Source organism: Leuciscus leuciscus, assembly GCF_965113295.1.
Source record: "Leuciscus leuciscus genome assembly, chromosome: 4".
Taxonomy (NCBI): domain Eukaryota; kingdom Metazoa; phylum Chordata; class Actinopteri; order Cypriniformes; family Leuciscidae; genus Leuciscus; species Leuciscus leuciscus.
In genome coordinates, this window is record NC_138728.1 from 45,228,987 (window position 1) to 45,246,031 (window position 17,045).

A 17,045-nucleotide genomic window follows, 5' to 3' on the forward strand; every position below is an offset into this window, starting at 1 on the left:
AGCTATTCTTTTCTTCAACTCCTCAGCATCCATCTCGACGACTGCAAGCAGATCGCGCGCGCGGTTATGATGAATTTTTAAAAGTGGAAGTAGCCTAGGTAACGTTATAGATCCTGGGAGGGGTGGCGCGTCGGCACAAATAAACTGATGTGGATTTTAAATTATTTTATCAACTTGAAATACAGGCATATTTTTGTAGATGTGTTTGCTTGCTAAACTAAATATGCATATATTTTTACGTCTGTCATGTTGGATCCATAGATAAACAAACTGCTTCGGTGTGTCGCATATACTTCGTCATCGTCTTGCTGCTCCCTCCCCGTTCTGTGATTGGTTCCCTATTTCAGGGGAAAAATTAGCCCATGGTAGCCAGACTACCTTGCAGCGTGAATAAAATCGCGCTGCTCAAGGCAGTATGGGGAAACCCAGGCTACATTTGGATCGCACTTAGTCTGGAACCTTAGTCCTTAAGCAAGTCAAACTGGAGTAAAAAGCTCCAGAATTACTCACTCTTGGGATCACTGGAACACACAAGCCTTTCCACCACGTCAAGGTGGCGATCCTTGGAAAGGACATTCACTCTCCATCCATTCCTTATCTAACAAACAAACAAACAAACAAACAAACAGTCTATATGTAACACATTCACACACACATGCACACAAGAAGTAGACAATGTGAACAGTTTTGTTGTATACATTTATTTGTATTAGCATTATTTTTTTCTTGAAATAAAGATGTTATCTTACAGTAGTGTTGAATGTGTGATCTATGCAGATTTTGATATATTTGATGTATCTATTCTAAAACACAATACACAGGATCATGATAGCTGTAATACGTCTGTAGAACTCCTGCTCTGATGTTTGAGTGTGCACCGCTTATGAAGATAGGATCTAGAAGAGTGTTTTTTTCTGTTGTACCGGTGCTGATAAGCTGTGTGTATCCTTTATCTTCAAACAAATTGAGAATAGGTTTGTTGCAACGAGAAAGCTGATCTTCATTGAAGTCGCCACAGACGATTAGAGGCCTGAAATCAATGATCTCCAGAGATGTCAAGAGGGCGTTCAGGTGTGCCAAAAACTCTGCCAGATTATAACTTGGTGGTCTGTAGATCACTGCAAGAAGTGCTTGTTTGGGGGCTTCTATCTTCAAAACCAAATATTCCAAGTCAGTAACATTCTGTATGTACATCAGAGGACAAACTTGAAAGGTGTTCTTCACATAAATGGCCACTCCACCACCATTCTTGTTGGCCAAATGTGTATAGTTTGTGTAGGATGCATGCCTGTTGCGTTTGTACATGGTGTATCCATCCAGATGTAGATGTGCAGGAACAGCTGAGCCTGACAGGTGTGTTTCAGTGAGGCACAAAACATCAGCCAAGAGAAGCTCATGGTGGCATTTTAAATCATCCATATGACACTCCAGTCCCTCTGTGTTATGATGAATTATTTTAAGAGCTGAATTCAGGTTGGAGTCCTGTACAATATGTAGGATCGGTTGGATACTGTGAAAATCTGCTTTTGGCATGTTCACCAAGGAGGCACTTATTTTTGGATCACAGAAGATTTTCTTTTCTTCGAAGTCAGTAATGTGCAATCCACTGAGTGATGTTGTTCTGCTGAGTGCAACGTATGCCATGCCTGATTCGAATATGTGCTTTAGAGATACAACAGCGCGATCAGTCGTCATTCCTTGCACTTTATGGATGGTACATGCAAAAGCAAGCTTCATGGGAAATTGTCTTCGCATTGTTCCTTTTCTTTTCAGTGGTTCCTCTGACCTCTCAATATAGACAATGTTGTCATCTCCATCAGGTGCTTTGTTGCGATGTTTTTGTCCAGCAGTCACATTATCTAAATGAAGACCAATTAATTGAACATATCCGCCTCGGGTATGGGTTATTATTTGGGCCACTTTCCCAAAAGTGCCGTTAACCAATCCATCGCCCACATCAATATTTCTGGTTAGCATCACTCGTGCACCAATAGCAATCTGTAGTGTGTCAATAAGGTCACGACTGTCTCCTTTAAATGGTGTCGCTTGCCTTTTCATTTCTCCTGTTCGGGGATCTTTTTTGTAATCATGTGCATCAACGTTAATAATATTAGAAAAACGGGAGGATATGGCTTCACTGTTGTGATTGTCTACCTCTTTATTGGTTGCATAGATGTGCAATGCATCAGCTGGACACTCTTCAGGGGAGGATCTTATCACAGTTTCTAACATGCACCTGTCTGCATCAGTCAGCTTCTCATGCTTCTTTTTTAATCTCAGTCTGTTGAGCAGCTCAGCATATGCAAGATCATCTCTCTGTCTCATGATCTGAGTCATAGTTATCATTTGAAAATGATCTGTCCAGAAGTCCAGCACATGGTCCTCATACACACAGAGTGGTTTTGCTCTTCCCACAGGTGGTAATTGATAATAATCTCCCACAGCTAATACAGATAAGCCACCAAAAGGTTTCTTGTTTCCCTTAATCTGTTGCAGTCTCCAGTTCACATAGGCAAACAACTGTTTTGACACCATTGATATTTCATCGATAATTAAAATGTGTGTATTAGAAAGGTCTGCCCTGATTTCATCCAAGCTGTTTCCCAGGCCTTGGTATGGAGGCTTCAAGTTTCTTGGGAGTTTCAGAAGACAATGCAGTGTTTTACCTGAGATGTTAAAGGCTGCAGTTCCTGTGAATGCTGCTAAAAGAACGGTTGGCTTGGAAATGTCAGTATGCTCTTGTATGCATGGAAGGCTGCGCAATATCTTGGTTGCTTCAGCATAAATAGATTTGATAACGTGTGATTTACCAACGCCTGCTCCTCCATTCAAAAAATACAGAAATTGTTGTGGGTTTTCACCAGAGACACATCTTTTGCACCAGTCTCGGACTGCATATAATATGGAAGCTTGTGTTTTATTCAAGCTCTGGTACATTTTGCGAATTTGTGCAGGATTCAGCTGGGCAGCTTCCACGAGTGGCATAGCTGTGTTACTGACAGAGGTAGATGCTGTGTATTCAGGAATATCCTCCTGCTCGTTCACATCATTAGGATCAGTGGGTTCACGTTCTGATATGCTCTCCAAACGGATCAGTTCATTTGCTGGAGCCAATGTAGTCCATGCATCTTCAACTGGACCATTCTGTTCAAAATCCTCAATAGCCTGTTCTATAGCCTCATTATGCTTTTCATATTTCTCACGGTTTTCGTTTACAATATTGTACACACGCTGCAGTTCATCAGTTCCTGGCAGTTTTACTGAAGCGAATGCATAAAATGATTCATATGTCTTAAATCTTGTGGACTTCAGCTGTTCATCTGAGCGATATGGCAAGTAAAGCTTTAGAAAAGTTCCATAGAATTTTTCTGGGGTTTTCTGCTGTGAAAAACGGGCAAATCTGATTACAGCAGGTTTTCCCCTCGTTCTTTTCTGTATGTGTCCCAAGTTTTTTTGAAGTGGCAAAACATTTTTACCTTTTTGCTGACCTGCATAAACAATGCGGTATTCACTTGCAAATTCAGCCATGCACATGTTCTCAAACTCAGGTCTGTTTGGCCTGGCCTTGTACTTTTCAGGCAATCCTGTCATCCACACATTTTCGATGTCATCATCCATGGTCTGCAAGCACCTCATTGGTAAACTCATTTTAACAGCGTTGTCATCAGTAGGTATGAATATAACAGCACGTGATGATGATTTTAATTTCAGACTGCATGTGCGAGTGACTGCCTCCTGAGCACTGACTTCTCTGTTCTTTGCATAGGCATTCATGATCTGCTTCATGCACTCACGTTCAGACAGGTTATCATGGCTTGAGTCTTTTATCACTTTTTTAAGGTAATCACTCATCTCATGCTCAGCTTTTGAAATGTACGAGACAATATACATGATGCAGCTGTAGGGGTTCAGAATGAACTGTATGTCCATGTTTGCATCCCAGGCTCTTAACAACATTGGATTATAGCCGTTAACCCAGCAGTCCTGTGGTCGTCTCTCCATAAATATTGAACTTGATGTAGAAATAGTATCAATATGTTTCTCATACTCTTCATAAGTCATGTTTACTTTATGAAGAAGCTGTGTAATGCTATCAAAACTCTGAGTCGAGTCATTCAGTAGATCCCACACCTTCTGTAGCTGTTCTTTTGCAAAACTGGCATAATTTCTTTCCTCTGCTTCATTACCTTCATCAGACTGATCTACAGGAGGAGGCCTGGGGCGTGATATCATTGTTCTGTTAATGGGTGGTTTAGGAAATCCAAACCGGCAGTGCTTCTTGTTCTTTCTACAGGATTTTGAGTGGTTACGACTGTGCATTTGCACTTCATTTACAATTTTATGTAGTTCTGGGTCTTTGTCTGGGTCTGGTAATTTGCATGAGATGTATTTATCAATGAAATCACACACATCCTGATCTTGATCTTCTTCAAACTCTGGAGCATCTTTCACCCAAAATAAGCAGTGAATGTGTGGAGAGCCACGTAGCTGGAATTCTACTCTGTAAAAAAAGTAAATTACCTCACCGATAGGTCGAGCAGGGGAATTGATCAAATCTCTCATCAAGGCTTCAACTCGCTTCTCAAACATTCTCATCGCTGTCACAGGGTTACTTCTGAGGATTTCACATTTTTCGGACCAGTCTAATTCAGCAAAGTTCACGGTTTCACCTTGTTGTGCTTTAATAGCAGTAATCACATCAGGCCATCTCATCTCAGCAGCACTAAACGTACAGAAAAATTTAGGAGTGCCCAGCTGTCTCAGCATAGCAAACAAATCACGGAGAGATTTCTCCCAGTATGCTGGAGTCCCTCTTAATGGTTGCATGAATCGTGTAGCTTCCTTATTTACTATAAGCTTTTCTAACTCCTGTTTGTCCTGCAGCATTGAACAGTTTATTCTGCGTCCATCACGGGTCATGGGTTTTGCTTTCCTCAGCTGGATAGACATACTAGATGTGGCCATGTTCATTTCAGTCTCGAACTGCGCAAAGAAGATATAGTTGGTGTCCTTCGCACAACGATTGTCAATAGAGAATAGTCTAGAGTTAAAGTATCTGCTGGGGGAAACATGTTTTGCTCTAACAGGCTCATCAAAGGTGTTCTTGCCATCTGGAAACTGCACTGGAAACGCCATAGACTCAAGTTTAGGAATTTTGAAAGTGTTTACAGGAGAGTTTCTCTCTGCTGGGGCAATGCAAAATATTCCATCATTATAAGACAACAGCTGCTGGCCAAGATCTGGGGGCTGAAGACATGTGTCCAAGGCAAGGCCTCTCGATTGCTCTTCTGCGGTAGTGTCATCATTTGCATCATTCTGTTCATTCTCATTGCTCTGTTCTTCAGTGTTCTCACTTTGGCTGGTGTTCTCAATATCCATTTCCTCATCAGGAGAATTGATGTCTTCATGCTCATTAAACATTTCTTCTTCAGAGAGTTCTGCATTAATGAAGATATCTTTATATTCCGAATGGAGAGCTTTTAGCTTTCTTAAAGCAGACAAAACCTTTTGCATGTTCATAGTCTGAAACTGATAGTGGCCTTTGTAACACAGACGTCTTTTGAGTTTCACTGTAAGCAGTTGTGATTCACTTCTTGGTCTGGGTAAAGAATTTACAGTCGTTTCTACTTCAGATGCAACAGAAATCACAGCGCCTTTAATAGCTCTTTGCTGGCCTTTCGGTAGTGTAATAATCTTAGCAAAAGGAATGTACTTTGCAATAACGTGTCTTTCAAGAACATTCAAATCGCAGAGTTCTGGAGGAATGGGAGCGAACTGAAGTTTATTGGCTAAAGCAATGTCTGGCATCAGACCTCTCAATAGTGTATTATGGCAGCAGTGACAGATCCACTCTGTTTTCCTGTTCTCCAAGGGACATTCATCAGGGCAGTCTGAGCAGACGTGAACATAGTTTCCAGTCAAGCAAACTGAAGCAACTGTCGGATTCTTCTGATAGCGCTCACGATCACATGATTTCACTTGATTTGAGAAGAGCGCTCTGGCACAGCATGTGCAGACATAAGTTGGCCCCTGTTTTATAACATCTCTGAAAACATTTAAGGCTCTTAACACAGTCGGATCTTGTACTGCGTCAGGCTGGGTATTTTGTAACGTTTCTCTCTGCTGGTGCATCAGATTCATGTTTTTGTATTTATGCTGTATGTCTTGTGCACAGCGTACTGTGTGAAGTACCTTGAGTGCAGATATTTTGTTTTTAGATTTGAATAAATTGTATTCTTTCTGACGAGCCCTAAAATGTGTATCACAGTGATAACGTTGTTTAAAAATGTTCTTCCTTTTTTCATAGAAGTTAAGATCATTTTTGCATCGGTTTGTATAATGATCCATTTGCCTTTGCCTAAAAATTGGATCTTTTAAATATCTATCAACAAGATATTGCATATGCTGCTCCTTGTATTTAGGATTGTTCCTATAATTTGTAAATATATAGTTCTTTTGTCTCTCTCTGAATTGTTCATCATTCCTGTAGTTTAAGGTTATTTTACTCTTTTTTCTCCCTCTGTATTGATCATTATTCCTGTACTTGCTAGTTACATAAGCCTTTTTTCTCTCTCTGCATTCATTAATATTTGTATAATTGTTTTTCATTGCTTGTTTGTGTTCTTCTCTGTAAATGCTATTATTCCAATACTTGTTTTTCATGGCTTGGTTATGTCTTTGCCTGTATTCACTACTTGTTTTATAATCATAGACTTTACGTACAGCCTGTTTTTTGTCATAAACACCTTGCCTCTGAACCATTTCTTTGCGCCTTTTATTATGATAAGCCTTTAGCTTTTGAGTCTTCTTGAGTTTTTCTGTCTGCTTGATTGTCGATTGTGAATATTGGTGATTTGGAGCTGACAATGGCAATTGATCCTGTGGCAGCATGCCATGAGAAAGTTCACTGAATGACACATTTTTATATTGGCCTTGAGTCTGAGTGACGGTAGTTAGAACGTCCACTTTATCTTGCAAAGTCAAGTGGACTTGATCATTAGTTGATGTGGCTCCATTAATGGCAGTCTCAGATGGTTATTCAACCGGATCTTGGATATACTGTTGTGAGACATCAGCAGACATGCATTGTTCATTGTTTGACAGAGCTTTGTTCTCAAAAGAGACAGATGGTTGTACATCACATTCAAGCTCACAGCAGTTCAGGCCAGGGAGACTTCAGGACGTACACTTCTTTCAGTTATCCGGTTAATGAACGATACAGGTAGCAGATCAAATTGTTACTGGTCTATCAAATCAAAACACCATTGAAACAATAGCAGCAGCCTCTCGATCATGTCTTCTAAACGGAAGAAGGTCAACATCACAGCCGTACCAGTGCTTTCATCTTCAGGCATTCCATATGCTGATCGGCAGTGAGAATCAAAATAACCAAACCTCCCTGAGTGATCTCTGAATACGGCGATACACGTGGTTCCACACAGCAGCAACGCGTCACTCACATCAGCTCTGAGGCACTGCAGAGTATTCTCAAGGTTTTCATACTCGCCTAGGACAGGTGAATCTTTTAGGAATCCAACTCTCTGAGGATGTTTCAGGATGTTGTAGCAGGCAGAGTCGGTCTTTACTGTGTTTGGCAGCTCATCAAAGTTAAAAAAATTTGCTACAAATTGTCTTTTGCTCTGCAGTGTTCGTTTGACACTAGTGTAAACTGCATCACCTCTCTGTAAAATGCGGTCTAAATCGAAACTTTGCAACTCATTGCGTTGATTATGGACAGCTAGGAACATTAAAGCATTGCACGTACACTGATAGCCTCTGGAGCAAATCTTATACCTAGTATCACCTTGAAAGTGGGATGCTGTAACAGACAGAACATACGGGTTTGCATCGACGCTATGTGACAGAGTTACCACTACTGGAGCCACCCGGAGCTTTTTGCTTTCTGCGCTGTTTCTGAGATGCACTCCGCTTACCTTTTCTCGGCATGGTGATGTTTTTACGCTGATAAATAAATGCAGTAAATATAAGAAACGGTATTGAGCTACTGATAATTGAATACTTACAAATTAACCTGGAGTTCCTTTGAGAATATGAAAACCGTGTATAAGTAAATTTATATCTCTCACCGTTTAGATTCAGCCAGTGAAAGTAAAAACGCAAATGGTAGCAGTTTGTAAAAACACTCACTGAACAGATAAATTCTTATTCTTAATATTTGTATTATAATGTATCAGTCAAACAAGAAACAATTAATATAAAATACACAATATTTAATTGATCTATGAAAAGGAACCTATTATACCCAACAATGAATATATTGTACAGTAAATATAATAAAACAGAAACTAATATTTGTTTAGACAATTTATATCAAAGTATTTGACCAAAAAAAATCTACTGTCTGTAATCGATAGTTAAATGTGATATAATACAGAAACTTAACTAATGCAATGCTAAACCAGATCTCTTGCTTATAAAACTTTAACTTGGGTTAAATGTTGTACAATGCTAACCACTGATATCACCAAACAGTATTAGACAGTGAAAAGATAGAATATAGTGAAAAGATAGTGAAATCACCTATAGAATATAGATGTTACAAGACTGAACTTACTAAACACAAAGTGGACTTATAAGAGCTGATTCAAAGCGGTCACAAAAAAACTAAACAAAAGCTAAATATGTGATGACTATAGAAAATGAACAACACTATGTAATGTAAAGGTAAAGAGTTGGTTATCAAACAAATGACTGTGTGTGTGTGCTTGGATGATGAAGGCAGCAGGGCAGACTGGAGATCAGCAGGACAGACTGGAGATCAGGAAGGCAGCAGGGCAGACTGGAGCTGGTCACTCTTTCAGGCTGTCCGGCACTGTAAATCAATTGGTTATTGGGTTCAAAGTTTGGGTTTGGTTTTTGGGTTCAAAGTTTGGGTTACTGGCTCTATTTTAAAGATGCGTTAGCAAGCTGCTTCGGTGCGTTTGGGTTTGTTTTGCATTGGAGAAGAGATTGCATTGGGTGCGTTTTGGTTTGCAAGCAAGCAGCAAGCAGAGAAGCAGCGTTTTGTGATCCAGGGCAGATTTTTTTTGTCAGTTTGGGAAGAGAAAGTGAAGAAATGGCAAAGGTTTAAGAAATAAGCAGGATAAAGGTTTGAGTGAAAATGGATAAAAGGTGTTGATAGGATAGGACAGGACAGATCTCACACACACACACACACACACACACACACACACACACACACACACGAAGAAACAAGTTAGTTACATTCTTAACACAGACCAAACATGCATATATAAAAGTACAGGAATCATTGAATTATTAAATGTTAATAAGAACTATATTGCCATTGCATGAATCATTTTGAATACAATAATAACATCAATAAGTGACTTACTTTTTTTGTTATTACTGAAGATGGCAATTATTATTATTATTATTATTTAAATCTTAGTAATCAACATTCCCAAATTTCACTATAAATATTTGTTGTTGTTACAAAAACCTGTTTAACAATTCTACTCACCTAGATGGACAAGACTTCCAATCTACCGTAGACAATAAAAAAGAAAAAAAGAGACAATTTAGATTTGTTCACACAGGTCAAATAAGTGCTCATGTTCACATTTATCAAATGTTTGTATTGTAATACACTCTTCATCAAGATATATTATGTTGTCCCGTAATAATTCATTAACATGCTGCAGTGATTTTAAAACTTTCTACCAATCAAAATTAAGTGAACATACAGCGCAAATGGCATTACAAATTAGCATTACAGTCGTACTTACATGGTGAGCTTCTCCAGAGATGAGCAACACTGCGAACAAGAAAACAATCTTAAGTTTTAACAGCAAAACAAAACTACCAACATGTTTCATTCACTATGATGATAAAGCTAACAATCTGTGTAATTGTACATGTTTAATAATGGTACTTTACTCACCTAGACGGACAGAAGATGTCCAATCTACTGTAGACGATACAAAAAAAAAAAAGACAAATTATCTAAAAGTTGTTATACAATGTCCTTCAAGATGTATTGTTTATGAAGTCCAACATTGCATTAACATTTAGCAGTAAGTGCATGCAGTGCAAATGGCATTACAAATTAGCATTACAGTCGTACTTACATGGTGAGCGTCACCAGATATGACCAATGCTGCAAACAAAAGAAAATAGGTGTAAAAAATTCCATTCTGTTAAAAGATAATCATAACAATGTTAAAAAGTACTATACAAAATATTACTCATTAAATAAACAGACTTTAGAAAAATCTGTTAGAAGATATATTCAAAACAAATTCATGATGATACTCAACCAATAATTTTGAGTGATTTAGTTATAGCTCTGGAGTTTGGCAAAAAATAAATTAAATTCAATAGTAAAAATAAACTGCATGAAACCAGCAGAATGTGATGCATTCATCTGAATGGATGAGCAGGGCATGTGGATCTGAAGTCACTTAAATGACAGCAACAAATATATACGCACCTGTGGGAGATGGCAGACTGGAGATGGCAGATGATGGGAGATGGCAGATGATGGGAGAGGGCTCTTAAAAGAGCCTTTGGGTTCGCTTATGCTGTGAGAAATACAAAAAAGAAGAAAAATAAATCATCAAAAACCATCTTATATATTATATAGGTGTGTGAGAATTTGGAAAGCATGATTATAACATAATACTTACATAGCAGAGGCAATGACTGTTATCTGAAGTGTGAAAGGAAGAAGAAAAAACATCACTGAATATCTGAGTCAATGTGCAGATTAATTATATACAATCTAAAGAGAAATTATCACTAACCAAACAATTTGCTATGCCTATGATCATATAATGTCTATAATCATATACAGTAAGTCTGAATGGAATAGTGAGAAATAGAATGTACTGATGAACTTTATAGAGTAAATAGAAATGATAACACCAATATGTTATGAATATGAACATCATAAGTAGATTATACTGCAACAAATTACGGAAAGAAAAATAATTTGGTGCACAATATGTGCTAGACTATGTGTATGTTCCATATCAGTAGGCTACAGTATCTACAGACATTATATCAAAATGCTATACAATTACACAAGTGTGATCATTTGTACTTAGCCCCTGGAGTTAACACAAATTGAAAGACACTTTAACTGTACAAACTCACCATGTGGCACAGAAAAAGTGTTACTTCTTACATAATTCTAATTTTTCCTGATGTAAACATGGCCTAAATGTTTTACTTTGAATGTATATTTATTACTTATAATCTTCAATATCAAATCACTTATAATCAAATCTCTCTCTGGCATGTGGATGAAAGAGAGCTCGCGCGCTCACAGCAAATGAAAGTAACGTTAACCTTAACTTTTGTAATGATGTAAAGCAAAAACATACATTTACACATCGTAAATAAATAAAAAAAAAGTGTGTGTGTGAAGCGGAATCTAACCACTATCAATTATGAAAGGCCGGAACATGAATCATACGTATTTGACCCTTCGCAGGGAGTTTGATTGACAGGCGATCTGACCAATCATAATCCGCCATTTTGTCCGACAAAGCAGTTAGTAGATTAACGTTGGATGATTCAAATTTGAGAAACGGTGTGTACTGACTTCTTTCCACGGTTAAAACAACATTCCTCCTGCTGTTCATTTATGTTTACTTGATGCTATAAATGAACTAGAAGGAAGAGATGATCGGTTTACGAGCAGCTTTAACTGAGGCTCTACAGCGATCTGTCAGACACACTAACATTGAGTGAGACTTAGTGTCATATCAAAATTAACCTGGTCTGTCCTGTCTGTCAGCGCGTTGTCAGTGTCCCCTCTGCTCCGCGAAGTATTGTTCACTGCATGACATCATCAGTCGCGTGAGTGAGAGCGTCGTCTATAGCAACGGTAACTAAAGGGGGCGGATTTTGCGAACGCTCAATAGAGAAGAGTAGTGCAAGTTAGGTTTAGGTTATGTATTACATTTACATGGAATAAAGCTTCGTTTACGCTTGTATTTAAGACGTAAAGCCTTCAAACATGTTCAATGTACACAATATCGACCTAGCCTCGGCCACTAATGTCACATCCCTTCATAATAAATAAAATTAACAAAACGGACGTGAATGAATTCTGTACGTTTAAGATAAACATTTAAAACATAAATTAACTCAGAAATTAGCGTTACCTCGGAGAATAACAATAACGTTAGTGGCTAGTCGGCCGCATTAGGCCTCTAAGTTTGAACAGCATTTATGAAAGTAATACTCATAAGTCATAATACTCAGTCGTAATCAGACTAAAATAAGTTCACTTTTAATCCAATTAATTAATTCACCACTATTTTGATGATTTTTCCGAATTTTAAAAGACATAACACTTACCAGGCTGAAGCAACGAGAGTTCGTCGTCAACGAGAGAGGGCCGAATGATTTCCTACGCAGCTCCAGCAATCTCATTGGTTATAATCAATCACGTGCTGAAAAACTGATAACGGTCATCTTATTTTGTACGTTTGAAATTATATAAATTGTCCTCATTGTATAAACATTTAATTTATTAATACATCACTAAAGAATAGCAACAATAATAAAATGAGTAAATTATAGTGAAGTCAACTGAGGTTAGTTTTAATTGAAAAAAAAAAAAATGTATTAATTTCAATACATCCATTATAATAAATACTCATACTAGTGCATAAAAAAAAAGTTTATTTAAATACATTATAATAAATACAATTCATTAAAAATACCTTCATTTAAATGCATAATAAAAGTTCATTAAAAATAAGTTAATTTAAAAACATTACATTATAATAAATACAATTCATTAAAAATTCGTTATAATATAACAATAAATAAATACAATCATTAAAATAATTTAATTTCAATAAAAAACAACATTTATTTAAAAAATCATTCCACCAGGCGTCAAATGTACTGTAGAAAAACAAACAGAACAACAAATTAGAGTTAACAGACCCAAACAGCGCTGAAAAAGGGCGGGGCTACATAAGATCACACAAGAAAAAAGAAAACCATTGGCCAAAGGTCATCATGTGCCTTGGTGATATCTCTGATTGGACTGCTGCCAAGTATAAAAGACCCCAGCCCCCCTTGACCTTGATCATTCATCAAGAGCTACAATTTTCTGAGGTAAGTCACTTTGTACTTTTCTACAAATGTTGCTTAAAAGTTGTAACTTTACAACTAAAAACGTAATTATTCCAATAAAATGAAAGTGATAGGGTCTATGATGGTGACAAGACAGGCTGACAATATAGGATTAAATGTCAGGATTTGTTCTGAGAGGAGTATTTCTGACAGGAAAATGTAGTTTCTGAAGTAATTTTTTGCCTTAATGCAAATTACATGACTGATTTCTTCTGTAAGGAAGACACGACGATACAGTGATGTAATTTGCATTAAGGCAAAAAATTACTTCAGAAACTACATTTTCCTGTCAGAAATACTCCTCTCAGAACAAATCCTGTCACAATATAGTTCACTGTATCGTCGTGTCTTCCTTACAGAAGAAATCAGTCAACTATATTGTGACAGGATTTGTTCTGAGAGGAGTATTTCTGACAGGAAAATGTAGTTTCTAAAGTCAAATTTTAACAAGAGTCTAAATTAAGTTTGACACCACTGCACTAAAACAACTGAATGGTGCATCTGTTGGACATAGTTGTATTATTTGCCTGATGAATTGCCATTGGTTTTCTTTTTTAGGATGATGATACATGGGACAACTTTTTGTTGTTGTTGTTGTTGTTGTTGTGGGCACTTTCCCATTGAGATATCCAGAGAGAAATTTGTTGCCAATTCTCAATGGGAAAGTGCCCAAGCAACATTGCTCAAAAAGTTGCCCGTGTATCATCACCTTTACTCTTTCAATCAATGTGTATTTTCTCTTACCCTCCAGAATGTCAGCGGCAAGTTCACCATACAGCAGGCCTGCACCCATCCGGATCACCTGTGTGGACAACCGCACAAACCGCAGGGCTAAAACCTACGAGGTGTCCAAAAATGAAATAAAAACAGCGTCCGTCAAAACCACCACATTAAGTGCCCTTAGTGATGGCGTGAGGGCATTTATTGCTCCTGTGGATGGGGAAATCCCACTGTTTGAGCCCGGGAGGGCATATATTGTCAAAAATTACAGCCTGTCCCTCAAATTTGGACGGGAGTGCATATTTCTCAATCCAAACACAAAAAAGTTTCAAACGGCTCCATTCGAGTTGCCAGAGGAGGCAGAAAGGTCAGCAAAGTACCTCCTCAATCCAGCAACTGCCCTGCTGTCTGGGGAAGAGCAGGACATATTCACAAGGGGAGGATTCATCTCCCTGAAGGGAGAAATTGAAAAAGTGAGCAAATTAATTTAATAACATTTTATTCAATATTTAAATTAAACTTTTTTTAAAGAGTTTTCCCCCCAGATTGTAATTCTATAGCCACAAATGTTTTGCAAATTTTTATTAATATTAAGATAATCCCCGCCATCAATGTATTGCCTTTTTTTTTTATAAATAAGTGAAAAGTGACTAAGGTTTTAACACTTACAGGTTGAATTAAGGTAAACATTACCTTAATTCAACCTGTAAGTATTAAAACCTTAGTCACTTTAAAGACGCATTTTAATCAGATTCACAGACAATGTTATATTGATTATCTCTAAGCTAGCACTAGTAATTGTATTCACTTGCACTGCATTAACAACAATCTTGCCCTTGTGATCATGCAGTTGCAGGTCCCCAGGATGACCCGAGTGGCTGAAGGAGAGGTTCCCATCAGAGACTTGTCTCTCCGGTGTGGCCAGAAGGTGTTCGAGGTGTCCCTCTGGCGTGATGAGGCCCTGGTGGAGCTCAGCCTGGGAGATCACGTTGAGATTTCCTACCTCAGGGCGACTCTCAGACCTGCTGCCAAACTGAACTCATCCAGCTATTCAGCTGTGGAGGTACACAGCATTATACATCATGTAACCTAATTATTCTCTAATGGATCTTTCTGCATCTTCCTACACTCCTGAGTGTGTACCAAGTGTATATACATTTTTTTTTACTTTTTATATTCATTGGTAATAATTTATATTGGTAACACTTTAAAATTATTTATATTGGTAACACTATTCATATTGGTAACACTATTAGTTAATATTAATGCGTTGACTAAGTTACCTAACAATGAGCTACACATTTGTTACAGTACTTGTCAAACTATGTAACACATAATGTTAGTTAATAAAATACAAGTTCCAAAAACTTTCATTTTCATAACGTTTTAGTAAATGTTGAAATTAACATTAACGAAGATAAATAAATGCTTCAGAAGCATTTTTCTTTTTAGATCATGCGGTCAAATAACATTAATAGTGTTCATGTAATGACTCATGTCTATTGATATATAATACCTTTGCTGAGACTTCCGTTCATGTTATTACATTTCAGAAGACTGTAGCTGAGCCAGTAGAGGTGGAGCTCAACATCATCGGGGTCATGGAGGGAGACGGAGGTGCCACAGTTATGCTGTCTGACGCCGATGAGGAGTACACTGTCCCTGCAGCTCTCCACCTCGACATCGCTGCTGATGACCTGCCAATTAAATTGAAAATTACACGCATAAATAAAACCATTCAAAGCATTGAACCGTTGGGGGAGATGATGGAGGCCATGTTCGATTCGTTTTGACTTTTTGTTTTAAATAGTTCAAATTTTTATTAGTTGTTTTATCATTTATGAATTGTTCAATTTTTTATTAGTCGTTTTATTGTTTGTGAATTGTTCAATTTTTTTTATTCTGTGTTTTATTGTTAATGAATTGGTAATTTTTTACAGTTTAATAAAATGTGTTTTAATACATTTTGCTTTAAGTGTTTTTTTCTATGCATTCCATAAATGTAAATTAAATAATCATTAGCCTAAGTCTGATGCAATTTATCACCTCCCTACCATAAACATCAATCCTTAAATGTTGCTCTGATCTTAATGCTATGTTAAAAATACTTGGTAGCATTAAGTTCAGAGCAACATTAAGCATTTATGGTTTATGTTTATGGTAGGGAGGTGATCAAATGCATCAGACTTAGGCTAATGATTATTTAATTCTTCATTACTTATACGACCTCCTGGAGAAAATGTTACTCTTAAAGGTTGTATAAGGAATAAAGAAATAGAGGAGAGTAATTAACTGCATAACACTAACTCCTTATAACAGTTAATTGTATATTTATATAATACTTATATAGAGAAGTACTGTGTACACTACATACTGTATTTAAAAACAAAAAAAACAAATAGTGTTGTTTTAAACATCACACTTAAAATTGACAAGACAAACTCAGTTCCTGGAGGACCACAGCCCTGCAGAGTTTAGCTTCAACCCAAATTAAACACACCTGATTAGCTAATCAAGTCCTTTAGGCTTATTTGAAAACTGCAGGTGTGTGTGTTGAAGCAGGGCTGGAACTAAACTCTGTAGGGCTGTGGCCCTGCAGGAACTGAGTTTGACACCTGTGATATTTGGCAAGTTGGCAACAATAATTCAAATTAGGTGTTGATTACCCACAGGCAAATTTTTAAAAGCAATTTTTATACCTAATATTAAATATGCTATCCTTTGTCAAATAGTTTGATTTAACCAAATCTAAATAGCTTACACAACGTCTAAATAGCTCAAATTTGAATACTTTTTGTAAGCCATTTAGATTTGGTTGAATAAAACTATTTGACAGAGAGGACAGCATATTTAAAGGGATAGTTCACCCAAAAATGAAAATTCTGTCATAATTTACTCACCCTCAAGTTGTTTCAAACCTGTATGAATTTCTTTATCTTCTTTTGTGTTCAGCAGAAAATTTTGAAAAATGTCTGTAACCAAACAGTTGATGTTTGACTTCCCCATTGACTTCCATAGTATTTTTTCCCCTACTATCTTCTTTTGTGTTCAGCTGAAAAAAAGAAATTCATACAGGTTTGAACTAATTCATAAACAAATATATATATATATATATATATATATATATATATACACACAATACATCTACATTATGATGCTGAGTACGACTGAAATATATTAAAAAATATATATAAAATACACATCAT

The 17,045-nt window shown here is 37.1% G+C and overlaps 2 protein-coding genes across 3 annotated transcripts in view; one reads left to right on the forward strand and one right to left on the reverse strand.

Moving 5' to 3' along the window:
• LOC309496044 (protein NLRC3-like) overlaps positions 1–17,045 on the reverse strand; it is a 302,889-nt gene that overhangs the window by 54,268 nt on the left and 231,576 nt on the right. The gene's annotated exons all lie outside the window — the stretch shown is intronic.
• Positions 13,872–15,632, forward strand: LOC309496428 (uncharacterized protein; the record flags this gene model as incomplete). Its single annotated transcript, XM_082166420.1, has 3 exons — positions 13,872–14,312; positions 14,690–14,902; positions 15,393–15,632. 3 exons carry the CDS (start codon positions 13,872–13,874, stop codon positions 15,630–15,632), a joined length of 894 nt encoding a protein of 297 aa, XP_082022546.1.